Source organism: Anser anser, assembly GCF_964211835.1.
Source record: "Anser anser genome assembly, chromosome: 10".
Classification (NCBI taxonomy): domain Eukaryota; kingdom Metazoa; phylum Chordata; class Aves; order Anseriformes; family Anatidae; genus Anser; species Anser anser.
Genome location: NC_139730.1, coordinates 19313596 through 19329375, shown reverse-complemented (window position 1 = coordinate 19329375; position 15780 = coordinate 19313596). Strand labels below are relative to the sequence as shown.

The 15780-nt window shown below is 34.7% G+C and overlaps 1 protein-coding gene and 1 long non-coding RNA gene across 11 annotated transcripts in view; one reads left to right on the top strand and one right to left on the bottom strand.

Moving 5' to 3' along the window:
- Window positions 1-15780, bottom strand: part of LOC310904993 — a 72750-nt gene continuing 56970 nt past the window's right edge. For 6 of the 9 annotated variants that reach the window (XR_014588715.1, XR_014588716.1, XR_014588717.1 and 3 more), the window contains one exon: window positions 1-7369. This is a non-coding gene — a long non-coding RNA (uncharacterized lncRNA). The remainder of the gene's footprint in view (window positions 7370-15780) is intronic. The other 3 variants (XR_014588721.1, XR_014588722.1, XR_014588723.1) reach the window with 3 other exon arrangements.
- The window catches only part of UNC13C (unc-13 homolog C), a 171207-nt gene that overhangs the window by 149972 nt on the left and 5455 nt on the right, over window positions 1-15780 (top strand). For both annotated transcript variants that reach the window (XM_083850451.1, XM_083850452.1), the window contains one exon: window positions 14794-14886. In XM_083850451.1, the coding sequence (XP_083706577.1) occupies window positions 14794-14886 (93 nt within the window). The remainder of the gene's footprint in view (window positions 1-14793; window positions 14887-15780) is intronic.

Here is a 15780-nt window from a genome sequence, read left to right as displayed (position 1 = left end):
TATAACATGTACCAAATTATATTTTAAGTGTTTTAAATGACTGGTTGCCAATCACAGTCTCTAAACACTGTGGTATTTTGGAGTTTACTGTCACAAATCTGCCCATGTGATGTTATCCCATATCAATCACTGTTGTCAATAGGTGGAGCTTATCTGAGGTCAGTACATTTAACAGACTATCACTTCACATGAACAATAGATCCCATAGCTCTATATGACTACTTAGCATCAGGAATATTTACAGAAGTACTCCACACACTAACAGAGTTGCATAGGTCATATACCAAAGAGCATTTTATAATTGCAGAAACAGAAAAAAATCATAACAAATTTTGGAAGCTTTAGATACTTTCAGAGATGGTGGCTATTAATTAGTAACCACAGATAACTGCAAAAATCGTGACATATCCCTTAAGGTTTCCTTTTGGGATTGAGAACAAGAAATTGTGAGTAATATGGTCTTAATGTAGTACACTGATTTTATATTACAGAACCTTTGCTTCTCCATCTAGTAGGCCATCTGTGGCTTCAAAAGTATTAGGAGGTTTCAGCAGGCTAAAATGACAGCAATTATGCTCCCTGTTTATTTTTTTAATTTGTGCATTTCAGAATTCAGACTTAAAATCATCCTACTGAATATGTCACATCATTTTCTGTGCCTGCTTATCAAATCTCAACATTTTGGAACTTTCCCAAAAGCAAACCAAGGCAGACCACATGCAAGAATGCCATATGAGGTATATTTAGAATTTGATCACCAACACTAAAGCCATTTTTTCCTGTTCTAGAAATTCGGTGCAGTGCACCCAAAAAATTAAAATGCAAAGTCCTCTTCCTATAACTTATTTATACAATTCATTACTTTTGTATTTCAGAAGAGGACGTGGTTTCTGTAAGAGGGTAAATGTTCACAGTTATTCTTTTAGGCAAAGATTCCTTTTTTTTTTTCAAAAAGAAGTTATTTCTTACCATTTTTCTTATTGATATAGGTCAGTGTTTTCATACTTCTATAGCACATGCAGAAACTGTTTTCATGTAGCTCATGTGCATTACATTCCAAGCTGAACAGTTTCTTCATTCTAAAAACTGACATTTTTTGCATAATAGGAAACTATAGTAGATTTCTTTTGAATGCAATGTGCTTTTTTAAAAAATGGCCTATCTGCCGTTAAGTATCTTTGAGGAAAAAATACAATTTTTTGATCTAGAAATAATTACCATGCTCCCACTCATGAGAATCAGGAAAGTTTTAATTGGACATTTAAGCAGGAAATCAATTGCTTTTACCTCTGAAGTTACAGTACATTACTCAACATTATAAAAAGCATGGAACACTTGTTTTGCAGCTTGCCCCCAGGATTAAATATAAGGAATGAGTTCCTGGGCAACTTCCATATTAGACTGAGTATCTTTGTTAATAATTCATATATTAGAAGTGAGAAAATTGCTGTAAAACTCTAATATATAAAAAATAGATTCTTTTCTTCCCCCTCTCAGAAATGATTAACAATATGGGTTTAGGCTGAAAATTATCAATTACTAGTACATTTTGCTTTTTCTTATGCACAATTTCATTGTAACTTCAGGAGAGAAAATTATCCAGGTTGTAGCCATAAGCAGAGGTCCTTTATTATCTCTGAATACAAACTTGAATCTTCTGATTTTTCATCATGATTTCAGCCTGAGGTCTGCGTTCATTTCTGTGCACACATTAGCATGCCTATATTTGCACACCAATATTATCAAAAGTGTAGCCACCAGGAATGGAAGTTAAGGAAAAGTGACTCAAAGCTTTTCATCATCGTTTAATGTTTCATTTAAAAGAACAAAAAAACCTCATCCATTATAACCTCCAGTCTCACAACTGTAGCTATATCATTAGCATGTAGTTAAAATGAGCCTTTGGGCAAATCAGAAACTTTCTCTGAAGTATAATTAGATTTATATCTGCCCTCATATTTGTGCATATAACCAATCCATAATCAATAAAGACAGTTGGAGGTAATTAAACTGGAAGCAGTGGGAAATGAAACACTTTAAAGAAAACAGTATATTGAATAATACTATGTATGACTGTAGATAAGTTTCATTACTCTGCAAATCATCTTCCCTTTTTATTCATTACTAATTTTTAACTTAAGAAGCTTATTTTTACCGTAATTTAACCTCCATGCCTCTAATTCTGAAAAGAAAAAAAAAATCATGAACCACCTGTACGTATCACAATAAGAAATGCATAACAGTTTTCAAAGCTTGTCTGTCAGGATTTTTGCTGGCAGCATAACCTGTTTCTATACACTGTTGGTAAGTTCTTTTGTTGTGAAGTGACTATTTAAAAGTTGCATTGACATAAAGTTGTTTAATGTAAACGTTAATTATTTTTCTGAAATATATTTCTTCATATTATTCTGAAAAGAATCCTAAGTTGTAGGTGAACTTAAAATACTAGAGATAAAAAGCACAACTGGTTCATCAAAATTTTCACACACAAGTTCTATGATGACAATGCAAAAGTGAAAATATTCTTCATTACCTTGTGGACACTGAGTTTTCCTGTAATAACTTGTGTTCATGTCCGAGGTCAAGGAAATATTCTACCCTCTATTCTTTTGCATACCATCAGTCTACCTTTTATATATTATGAACACATGGCAAGATAAGCAAGATGCAAGAGGTGTGTTTTAATTAGATTATCCAGTAACATGTGCAGTACAATCTGTGATCCTTTCCTGAAGCATTTCTTGCTGTAGCATTTTACTATATGCCGCCCAGTCTTTGACAGCTGGAGAACAATTGATTACAAGAACTCTACTGTCATGTCACTATACAAAAGCCAACTATTTTTCTTGTCCTTGCTGAACCAGCCATTAGGAGCACCATTCCCAAGTCATTCAGCAGCTTTTCCCTGTCCACTTAAAGCTCTGTTTCAACAGAAACAAGACCCTTATGGACAAATGCTCTTACTGGTCATCTACCAACTACAAAGCAAAAGTAACTTGAATTTTAACCTGCAGACATCTTCACAGCACCAAGATGCCATGGAAGATGGCTGAAAAAACAACCACCTAAATCTCTATACAGTTCAGCTAATCTCTCAGTCAGGAAATAAATTCATTCCAATCTTTAAATAATAACTATAGTGTAGTATCCATTAGTTCAGCTAAACTAACGCTCTCCAGTTGTGTTACTAATATAGGTTACTGTTCTTTTTTCCTTATTAGTTCATATATTCTCACACTATTAATTCTCTACTTGTAATACAAGGTGTTTATTACTTAGAAGTTGTCATTGCAGAACATCCCACATGAAAACCTCACTGTATTAGGAAAAAAACACGGAATAGAGGGTTAGCATGTGGGTTGTTGTGTTGCGCTTTTGGCTTTCAGAATAAGGAATGATGCAACTCTAGCTAAGCCAAATTGCTGCAGCTGCCATTTGTCACTATATTCAGTTACAACGCAGAACATACAGAATTTCTTTTAGAGGCATCAATATATCAAACCAACTGAGAAAAGGGCAAGGAAGGCTAACTCTGCATTGTGATTTAGGTAAATAATAGCAAAAATAAATAAGGAATTGCAGGGCTGTACAAGCTTCTTCCACACATACAATGAGTATAGTTGTAATACAACAAAAAGGCCAGCAGGTAAACAGTCAGGCCCCTTTCTCCTTACAGGTTTTTGTCTCTTTATTTTAAAGAGTTTAAACTTAACCTAAAGCTAAAACTTGAACAGCAAGCATGCCAGACAAAAGGGAGCACCTTTTTTTCTTCATAAACATACTAGCAGAAAGCAGTTATATACGTACCCACTATAGGAAAGGCTACACAATATAAGGCACATATACACGCACCATGCTTGTGTATGCATATCTATAACATATTATTATGACAACTCATTCCGTGGCAACACCTGTTGCAATGAAAATAATATCTCTAACCCAAAATAATTATATTAGGATATCACAAATGCCCTTTGAACATAATTTTTTGAAAGAAGTCACCATCTTAAATATCCATTAATGTTTTCACGTAAGATTTTAATGTGTCAAAGTGCTAATAAATCATTTTCAAAGTGCTATATGACACCAGCCAATAATTTATGCACTGATCATTTGTTGTGTCCACTCAATATTCACCATGAAATATCACTAAACTAGAAGTAAACAAAAATCAGGCTTACCTTTAATCACAGGCAAAAGTGGTTTTTAGTTGTTTTTGTTTTTTTTTTTCATTTTCCATGATGAAGCTGCCACATCTCTAATAAACTGATGGGTAAAAATTTGTTGGATCTGTGTGAGAAGGAAGAGTTACCTTTTCTCCTACAAAGTATAAGATCTATGTAAAATTTTTATGTTAAGGTACTACCTATATTCATATACATGCAGGGTTAAGTTCAGTAGCAATAACCAAAAATAACAAAGAACATGCTTTTGCACCATTTAATAACAGAGGTGACTATTGAACCAACTCTTTGTGGCTACACATTCCTAAAGAGCTTCCTGGAAACAAAGCCATTTCCATGGGCAATATTAATCAAGACATTCCTGATTTTCAAAATAACTACTTACTGTATTGAAAGCACCACACAAAAAACTGAGATCCCTAAGTACTTGAAAGCTAAACATCTTCTTTTCAAATACATCAGGAGACTGTACAGATGTATGCTTTAAGAGCAAATTTTCATAAAGTCAGGACAAATAAAGTTAACTGTTATAATCTTAATCTGATTGATTTTCCTTTCCAAAGCACTGCTACAGACTCACAAGACCATACTCTAAAACAGACAAGTGTTTGAATACATAAATGACAATGCTGAGCAAAACAAGAACATACTTTTTGAATGACTGATGATGTTTCAAGCTTTTTTTTTTAAACATATAATGATTTGCCATTTTAAAGGGTTATAGTGATGAATGCCATAAGTTCAATCCTCATTCAATGTTGTGGTAACAAATCTGTAACCACACTATGGAAATGAAAGGTAATAGAAAAACTTTTTTTGTATTAAAATCATGTATTACACAGTACAGATATCAAGATTAGCAAAGTGACAATTTCTGTCAAATACTATCATATGGAGCATCTGTATTTCTGCCTGGCACAGGAGAGAGCAGTTTCTCTTCTCGAACTACGTCACCACTGCTATCCCAAATCTGCCACACACTTTCAGATTGTTTGGAAATTATATACTGTTGAGATTCTGATCATCATGGATTTTAACATTTGTATTAATATGATAGTAAGGAGGGAGATAATTATCTGTTTATCCCTTAGTATTAAAAAAAAAAAAAAAAAGACTTTTATTTCCAGAAAAATGAGCAAAACGTGCCAGCATTTCAGCATTTGAGCTACTTCAACTCAACCAACAAATGTAAAACTAGTAGGGCAGCATTCTCTTTTGCAAATAAATTACTGGTATTGTTTTCTAGGAACACTTTTACAATTTTACACACCATGAATTAGGTGTGTAAAAAGACATTTTTTGTCTAAAGACATTCAGTTACACAACTCTGAAGCTCACGTTTAGTATTAACCAGAAGCTGTCCAGGTGACTAAGCAGTGCCATACAAGACCCTGTTGCAAACACATTCTTCTGGTGTTAGTGCTTCCAAAAGCCATTTCCTGGAGCAGGTAGCTTTCAGAGTCTCTGTAATTGGGATGTTGATATAGAACCCAAATTGAAAAACTTGACAGCAGTTTGGTGAAGAAATGTGCATTTCAAGGCCTGAGTGACTGCTGTGGTACATTTTATATGGTCATTGATACGTCCACAAAGAGCATTTAAAACACAACCAAGTGCGAATATTATAGTGTCAGTATACAATTACCAAACAGATCCCCTGATGTTCAGATCAGTGATTAGTTCTATTTCCTTTGAACTTTTGTCCGCTGGAACTTGTCACTTTTAGATTGGGCACCACTAGCTCTTAATGTAAATGTGATTCGAGTTGGTTTTTTTTTTTTTTTTCTCCTTGCTTCTTCTACATTCGACTGCAGGATAACATTTCTGCATAAATTCAGACTACAAAAGATGGATCATTTTCATCTTTTGCCACCAAACAAACACAATTGTCTGTACATACTATACTTTTGCTAAGCATTAACCAGTTGTTATATTGCAGTAAACTGCCAAGCCTGAACTACAAAACCCTGTTCAACACACCATGGCTTGCTAACAGCTACACGGCAGCCAGCAAGCCAACAGAGCGTATCATCAAGGAAAGCTCCTAGGTTTCTGCAAAACACCATGTATTTGCATATGACGTACTTATAGAATATGTCAACCTACATCAACTTTACATTAAAAAAAAAGTCAAATTACAGTTCAGGCAGGACAAGCTAATTTTAACTAAACTTGAGCTAAACTCAAACACAGTTTCACAATCTAGACAAAATCATAAAAGCCAAAAGACAAACTTTTACTGTATTTCATAAGAGAAGGAACAGACTCAAAACACTGAAGTAGAACTACATCCATGTTTATTGGACAAACTTTTCTAATCTGTGGTATATTTGACTTACTGTTACTTGAAGTTCAGACCAGTCCAGGCAATGCTTCTCAAAATTAGTTCCTAAATAAAAAGAAAAAAAATATTTCAGCCTGGCAGCCAACTTTTTGTTGAATTAAGTCACACCTCCACCTTTTAAGACTACTGAAGCAGGTTTACATCTGTGGTTTAGTTTAGCAACTAATGTCTTAAATCATTATTAATTTTGTTAACTATAGCCGGTGTAGTGAATGTTTATATTTGATTAGCATCGTCTCTAATTACATTTGGATGAATATGGTTTTAGTTTTAGCAAACTACATTTAAAAAAAAATAAAACCACTTCAAACATTGGTGTCCTGAATTAACTCCCATTTATTACCAGTACTTTCTCCAAAGTAAATGCCACTCTTGCATCTAAAACAGTTATGCATCAGAAATAGCCAGAAAAATATTTTTAATGCGTTTTCAGTAAGTTATGTTTTTGTAAACTTCCTTAGAGAATGCTAGTGTTATTTTAAAGGTCTATGACATAGCAAACCATGAAGGACTGCATTATATTTTTTAGCCTGACTTTAAAGAGTTTGTATCACTTAAGCAGAAAAATCAATACTCATCTAGCAACATGAAGCTCATACTACATTCCCTACCCGTATGTTTAAATGCCTTCAGAAAAAGGTACTCTTTCACAGCAACTAATTTTTAATCGGGTTTCTTTGTTCACACACTAGACAAGTGAAAGCTGAAAAGGGAAGAACCTTCCAAGAACAAGAAAAGATTATAAGTAGAATGAGAACTATTTACCTAATTAGAATGAACAACTATAATTCCTCTTGTAAAACCAGCAAAACTGGGAAGGAAATTATAGAGCCTCAGGATCCTATAAAAATAAAATATCAGGGTGACTATTGAAGTTAAGTTCTCTAAGAAATTAGCAGAAGAACCCCAGGAAAATAGATGTACTTTACTGGCATTATTAATGAGAAGATGCTAAATCTGAATGTCTGAAATAAAATATTGATTTCATAACTTATGTGATTTCTGGAGCACTGAGCTCTGTGAAAGCTTGAAGATATGTCCAACTTTTTCATCCTTATGTCTTGTACAGAAAATAATGTGAAAACCTTCATATCGTGTTTAAATAAGTGGTCAGATTTATGCTGAACAGGCTAGCCAGCAAATGGGACAGGATAGGGTTACCACTTAGCAACATTGCCAGTTCAGCTGTTCTTATTGCCTGGCTTACAGCGCTTAGTGGGCTTTTCTGTCCCAGGTACTAAAATCATGTCATGCATGACAACTAGCTTACAGGTAGTTGTTTTTCTTTTAAACCAGATTTCTAATCCTCAGAGAAGTATAGAAGGCTTTGAATCCTAAAAGCCAGAGTAAATAATAATAATAATAATAATAATAATAATAATAATAATAATAATAATAATGTAAATCGACATACATTTAGGAACTTTTAATACATCTATAAAGACAGTTTCAGAGCCTAGCTTATTATCTTTGACTACTTTGAGGCCAAAACACTGCAAAAAGTCACCACTTGAACAATTTTGTGAGTGCCTGGATGGGAGCAGGAAAAAGTCAGGAAGCCAAAAAGCTCCAGGAAGTCTTTAAAAGATCATCTAACCCCGGAACTGTAAAAATATAAATACCCTAGAAACCCTGGACACTAAAAGGAGGCAGTGTAGACATACAGAGAAAGCGTTGATCAAATAAAGTAAAGGGAAAGGCTAAAAAAATCTCTGTAAGAATCAATCAATTCCATTTGGGAGGCAAGTTAGGGAAATGAGAGAGCCAGAATGCTCGAGTAGCGCAGAAAGGGACAATGTGAATAATCTAAAGTTGAGTATACAATTATGTCAACTGGAAGAAGAGAAATAACAAAATACCAACATGGTAATATGAATCTGAGAAATGAGAGAATTATGAAATTCTTAGAAAAAGTCAAATACCATATTATTATTATTTTTTAAATGTTATATGTGCTGATTACTTCAATACCAAATGCATTAGCATTTGAGGTCGCATAGGTGTTTGGTGAATGTCAGATTCCTTTCCTATTTAATGAACTACTACCTTTATATAAAGTAAAATTCTTAATTGACATTCACCTTCTCAACCTAGGGGGTCATTTCAGTCCTTCAGTAAGTGTGAGGAGCCATGAATGTATGGATAACTGGACTATAATTTTGTGAAGAAAAAAATATAGTAAATTCAATTACAGGACTTCTGACAATAGATTCTTGTATGTTCAATAAATTCTGACATTCAATGCATTCCTAGCAAAGCAAATGATAGATTGTTATGTTGTAATAACTGCAGATAGTATAAAAGCCTTTAAAGCTAGAATATTTTGTTTTCAAACACCTGATGGTAGACACTGATCTCTTTTGGACACTGCAGATTATTTATTAGATTCAAGCATCCAGAAAATAAATCAATTTGCTCCACGGAGATACATAACTTCTCATATTAGGAAGGGGATATAGTACATTTCAGAGTTCTCTGGAACCTGAGCTGGGAAAGACCATGAATGTAGATCTATGGTTTTGGATATCCAGCTGCTGTTTTTGGTGACAAAGTCCGACTCACTTTCTACTGAATTGTGCCTGAATTTTGAAAGACACAGTTTTGACTGTATCTCCTTGTCTCGTATCTCTACTGTCTCTTATACACACACTCTGACAAGTTATCACATACCTAAAGCTCAACAGATCTATCAGCTGGACACTGGGTAGAGGAAAAAGACAGAAATCCAGCTTGTTAACTGCTGAGATTTCTTTTTTAAATAAAAAGGTGACCCTTCTCCTAATAAGTCCTATGACCTTTGTCAATGCAATTTAGATTTGGAAAAAGGCTCATAGAGACAACAGAAGGCATAAGAATCAACTGCATGTTGTTCTCCTGAAAGTTCTGCAAAAACATGAGTTTTGCTTTTACAATATGACTATAGGGTTAGAATTGTCCCTGTAAGCACCACTAAACAAGAATTGACACTGCACAGACCACAAACACTTTAGCATTTAATGCTTCTGGAGTTTAACAGTAAAAGAGTAAATAAATAAAAAGAAAAAAATAATTTGATCTGTTGTTAATGAAAACTGTAATTGTTAATGGATGAAACAAGAAAGATATGTGCTTAGTTGAAGAACGTGAAAGCATTCTATTATTTCTTCTCTTTTGCTACCCTAATGACTCTGAAGTGCAAAAAGAATCCTTGTTTTGCAAGCATGCCTTTAGTTTCTCTCTCTCTCTCTCCATTTCTGAGACACACACAATTTGCTCCTGTCTTTTATCTTTATGTTGTGAAAAACAGTCAAATAAAGTCTCCTCCAGATTTAAGAATTTTTCGTGAAACTACCATCATCAAGATATAATGAATACAAAAGGATCTTGAAGCTTGAAGCAGTTTCAAAACAAAACATTGCTATCATAAGATAGAACATAAGATAGTTGATGTTCCATATCATGAAATGATGTGTTAATCTAGAATTGTACTATTACTTTTAAAGTCTGTACCATAGGCACAGAATTAAAAGAAAAGGCTTGCATGGCTGAGTGCAGGGACAGTTTTTCTCTTTACGTTCAGTATTATCTAGTTGTCTGACTTTTTTTACACCAAATTGTTTTTCACAGCTCAGTTTTCATGGCTCAGTTTCGCTTTTATAGCTACCAAATTTTGCCATATTGAACTATAAATAAAGAGATGGCAAGATTGATGACAGCATTTTTCTAAATAAAGTAACGGATAAAAAGTAACTTTGTAAACAGGTAGGTCAGACAATACCTTTTTAGACATGGCACTTATCTTCTATCAATATTGGTGTATGGGAATTTCCATTATTATGTAAACTTTTATGTTCATATTAGAATATCTCAAATACTAAGTATAATTTTTATGCAAATGGTACAGACTTTGGGCATAGATATTTCAGTGTTATTTCCAGTAATTATGTACACCAATTGCTATCTTGAATACTCAAAGCACGGCAGGTGGAGATTCAGAGTCAAGACCTGTGAACAGTCCGAATGTTAGCTCAGTGTCTCAGATGTGTTTTGCCAATCTTACTGAGAGGTCCATGCTGCATACCAATGCTCCTAGTAACTACTACAACAAGCTATTCTCTCTATATTTTTTTTTTTGATTTTTCAAGAATTTATGAAAACATCTCAATTGCCATGCCCCAACTTTCAGGTCAGTATGGATGGTACACACCAGAGGTACTAGTCTCGCTATTTAAAGTCTCAAATTCTTTTCTTACACTTTTTTTTTTTCCTAAACTCTTCCCTCTACCATAAGCCTATGACACTCTGTTGTCAAAGTAAGGATTTCAAATATGCAATTTGATTTTAAATGTACTTGCTGTTACTGCTCTGCCAGCATTTACTGTGGATTGTGATGCCACACAAAAACTCTCCGGTATGCTTCTTACAGCCCAACATGTCTGATTACCATTGTCTTGTACAGTGGAGGGACAGAGCATGCAAACAACCTGTTTGTATTCACAAAACAGAATTATGATCAGTAGAGCGTAAATCAGATTAGTATTCTCCAGTCAGATTAACATTCTCTACAGGAATCTATCACTGTTCACTGTAGCCAATGTGACTATTTTGTCTTTGAAATATTTGACTCCAAAATGGCTCTCTTCTCTCAAGATCATTAGGACTATAACGATTATCACGTTCATGACATTCCAGGTGCTAAATGAGGAAGAAATCAAATCCTGAATGCTTTGAACTTTTGGTCCACTGAGGAGCAACCATCTTAGGACGGAGGAAGTATTTTTTCTCTTAGAGTTTTGTTTGTGACAGAGTGACCACAGTCTAAATGTAGGTGATCACTTAGAAACCCAGCTGGGAGAGGACATCGTCTTTTGCTTCACATAAATTAGCTAGCAAATAAAATCTAAAGCGTAGTTTAGAGTTGGAGCAGTAGTAGGCAAGCAAACATAAGGATTTCTAACAAACAATTATTTGTACATTTGTTAAATTTCTAGTGAGTTAAGTTACAGTACTAAAGGAAGAAAAGTGCAATCTTCTGCAGTACAGGGCTAGATATTTTTTGTCCATTAAATTGACTTGCTTGTAGATGAAAAGGACCTTTCCATAGCGTACTCAGGATCACTAATTCACACCATGACTTTACAAGGAGTGGTAGCAAGAAAGAAAATAAAACAGCAGAGATAGATCTGAGATTTTAGAATGAAGTATAGCTCTTGAACATCAACAAAAGCTGATATAAGCAAATACTGAATGTTCTAGAATCGTACCTCTAGTGTGTTCAGCAGGTCAGTGAGAGAGAGAAAGAGAGAAACCAGATGCAAGATGGATGTGCTGGTAAACTAAAGGAAACAAAGCTTGTATTCTAGACTCCACTAGAAGGTGTCTCTACCAGCTAAGATGTTCTGCTGAAGGAATTTTCCTCAGCAATAGTGTCATTTTAATATCAGCTGTTTTCAGTATAAAACTGCACAACATTTTACACAGGTTTCCTTACAACCATATCAAACAGCACTATACACACAGGACTAATCCCACTATGTGTTTGCAGTATTGCTTACAATGCTGTTGTGAATTATAGACTGCTAAGAAAAGGAAAGAAAAAGATCAGTTAGGAGACCTTTGCAAGGAAACACTTTGTGCAGTTAAAAAAAAAAAAAAAGAAAAAAAAAAAGAGGAGTTTGAGAAACAGAATAAGACCTCTGTCAAATTCACAGGTTTTGTCTCAGTAACATCTAAGGAGTCATTGTTACAGGTTAACATCCTGCTATGTTTCAGCCATAATAGAAATGCTAATCATTTTCTTCTAAAACATTCCTGATTTCTACAAATAGAGTTTTGCTTTTTGGTTTTTAAGCTAGAGGCTAAATCAAGTAATTGACACTTGCTGATATTTTCAGTGATACTCAGGATGAGCCTGACTCACGTTCCACTGCAGCCAGTAGTAAATTATTATTGAGTGGGAAAGTGTTTGATAACTTCACACACTTCCTCTTTGTATGTTTGGTTAATCCTATCCATTCAAAGTTCCCAAGCTTTAGTGTATGTTGCAAACTCACGGTTCTGTTCTCCTGCCCAGCTTGGCAGCAAAAGCTTTTTAATCAGAAGAACAAAAGATTAATGTCTTACAGGTACGGTATGATTAACTCAGACTTTACAGCTGACGATGGCTACATATGGTATCAAAAGTGTCATACATAAAAAAGTCCAACACCAAAAAAGGGAACCTGTTAAGGTTGAACTGTGTGCGGTGTGTAACTATATAAAAACATGGCATTTCGCAACATGATACAAGACAATGGTTGAGAAGCTCTAGTCTCTATTCTCTCTGATTTCCTTTACAGCATCAGATAACTGCCGAATATGACCTATATATAAATAGATATGTATGTATATGCTATTGTAGTACCAGCATTGATATACTGCCTTCTGAATTTTAGATTTAAAAAAAGATATTTTCTTCATTTAATTCAAGTTAATGAATCCAAATAACTATAAGGGAAGATGTTGGCAGTTTTCACACAAGTCTGCAAGCTGGCTTAAATGTAAACTCATTAAAAACACCACATTGTGTATAATGAAAATGATGACTTTTAAATGATGATTTAAAAGAATTCGTCTTGTTTTTCTAGACAGAATAATTTTACAAAAGCACTTTGCACTCCAAATATATATATATAATTTTTTTTTTAATAGAGAAACAAAGTTTCATTCAGGAAAAAAAACTATATTATACTATGCTACTCACAGATACAATTTCTAAAGATACTGTGGTTGCAAGAGAAAAGAAAAAGAAATCATCTGTAACTACATCACCTAGACAAATGAGAATCTCCTTCCACTTCCTAAACAAAGGCTAATTCTACTGGACAGTCAGATAAATACATTGTATCACTCTTCTAAAAAAAATGGCAGTTCTACTGATTTTATTTAGGTTTTCTAACCCATGGAATTCCTGTCTTTTGAGGCATGTTCATAAGAACAATGTATAGGTTAATTATTTTGAACAAGATGTAGAGTGATTCAGCAATGTAATCAGAGGCTCAGTCCAGTACAGCTTTCTCTACAGAATTATCCAAATACAACATGGAGTTTAACAGCTACCACTGAAACTAAACTTCTTGCCATTAGAAACTTAATGTGTAACAAAGTGCCTATTTACACACTGTAAGAGGTCCAAGCCATCTGATTGATACTGGAATACATCTAGCAGTAAAATTTGTACACGTACCCTGCAATCCAGGAATAGCAACTATAACCAGATTAAGACACTAGATTGTGTGTTTTTACCAAAACACCGGTGACTATGATCATTATCCTCACTACATTTACACATGACACCCATACATACATTCATACATTTCATTGTACCCCTCCCTTAATTCCTGAACAGGCTGCCAGAGAACTTCTAAAGGAATATTTGCTTCTACTCACATAAACATTAAGGGGAACCAGTGCACAAGGAATTTATGTGCAAATAGAAAGATGGTAGAATCTTTCCTCTGTGAACCCAAAGAAATGATTGCCAGTTATACAGGGGTAATAATTTGCCTTACTATATGGTTCATGGAGATTAGAATGGAAAGTAAATGCACAGGTCACAGAGTTAACATTCACAGCCGCCCAATTAAAGAACAAGCAAACATATCCAGTTTTGTTTATATTGTAGTGTTATAATCTGACATATTAATGGACCTTTGAATACATACTGAGAGTTACTTTTAGAGAACCATTATGTGCAAATTGGCTTAGAAACATCACGGGTGCTCAGAAGCAGAAACTTTCAAAACTAAGTTCCTGGCTCCTCTGCCATCCCTGTAGCCTTCCTCATTTTTTCTTTTTTTCTTTTTTTTTTTAAGCCTCTGTGCCAGTGCAGAACTTTAGGAGTTTGTTCATAGACTTAACACAAGCTTACTCCCATCAAGGGATTCATCAATAGCAATACACAAAAAACTTCCCAAGATTTTGGGGTGTGCATGTAAGCAGCTTGATAAAAGCACCATTTTTTTGTATTTCAGGATGCACACACAGCTGATGGCAACCAGAATGGAAGGTTTCTAAAGAAAAGCTTTTTTTTTGTTTTACTGAGGCACTTCATATAAACACTTGCAACTGCTGGGTACTTTTTTGGCAAAATCACTTATAAACCAATAACTGATTCCCGTCTGAATATGAAATGTATGTCAGCAATTTCTAAGTGTTTCTTACAGAGAATACCACTCACCTTTCACTTTCTATTTCTCTTGATGTATTGAGAAGCCAAGTGTGTTAACCTATTAATCGTTATTTCAGGTGAAACCACTAGTAATTCAGTGGGTGAAATATCCATACAGGTGGATGTTTCCACACATCCTGGAACTGGTGAGCATAAAGTTACTGTAAAAGGTAAGTTCCAAAGAGCTAATTTTAAAAGGAAAACAACAACAAAGTCCAAAATGTCCAAGCATTAAATCCTACGTAAAACATACCAACAATATATATAACAACTGTTAAGTATTACAGTACTTGTAAAGCTGTAAGTATGCTTCAGGTGATTAGGATTGTACTTCTTCCTTGCTCAACATCAGCAAAAGTTAAGGTTAGGCAGGTCAGTACCGTCTTGTGCTTCCCAGTGTAGTCAAGATATAAAATTTTATATGTAGTTATGGAATTATAAATTCTAACATGACAAATCACACTTCTGAATTACTTGTACATAATTTAATTTTCCAAAAGCTGTAATAGAGGTGAGTGGTAAATGACTGCACCAAGATTTAAAATGTTCTATTTCTAACAAACAAAATGCCTTTGTTCTGCACAATTTGAATTCCAAAGGAAATCCAGTACCACTCACATTAGTACAGGCTAATTTTTTAATTCTAATGAACGTAGCAGACAAAACAGCTGTTAACATAAAGTATTCATAAAACATACATTTATATTTGCTGTTGCTCTAACTGGAAGAAGTCAGAGGTTTTACGTGGCACGGAACAGGCAAAGATCCTCCTAGGCTTGCCAGGTAGAACCATTTAATATACTGAGTTGGAAGGGAGTGACCCACAAGGACACAGGCTCCACACAGGTCCATCCCAAAATCAGACCTTATGTCTGAGAGCATTGTCCAAACACTTCTCGAATGCCAGCAGGCTCATTGCAGCAACCACTGCCATGGGGAGCCTGTTCCAGTGCCCGGCCACCCTCTCAGTAAAGAACCTTTTCCTAACATCCAGCCTGAACCTAGGCGTAGGTATCCTACAGGAAAGCTCTCAGGGCACCTTTCATTGGTCATACTGGATAATT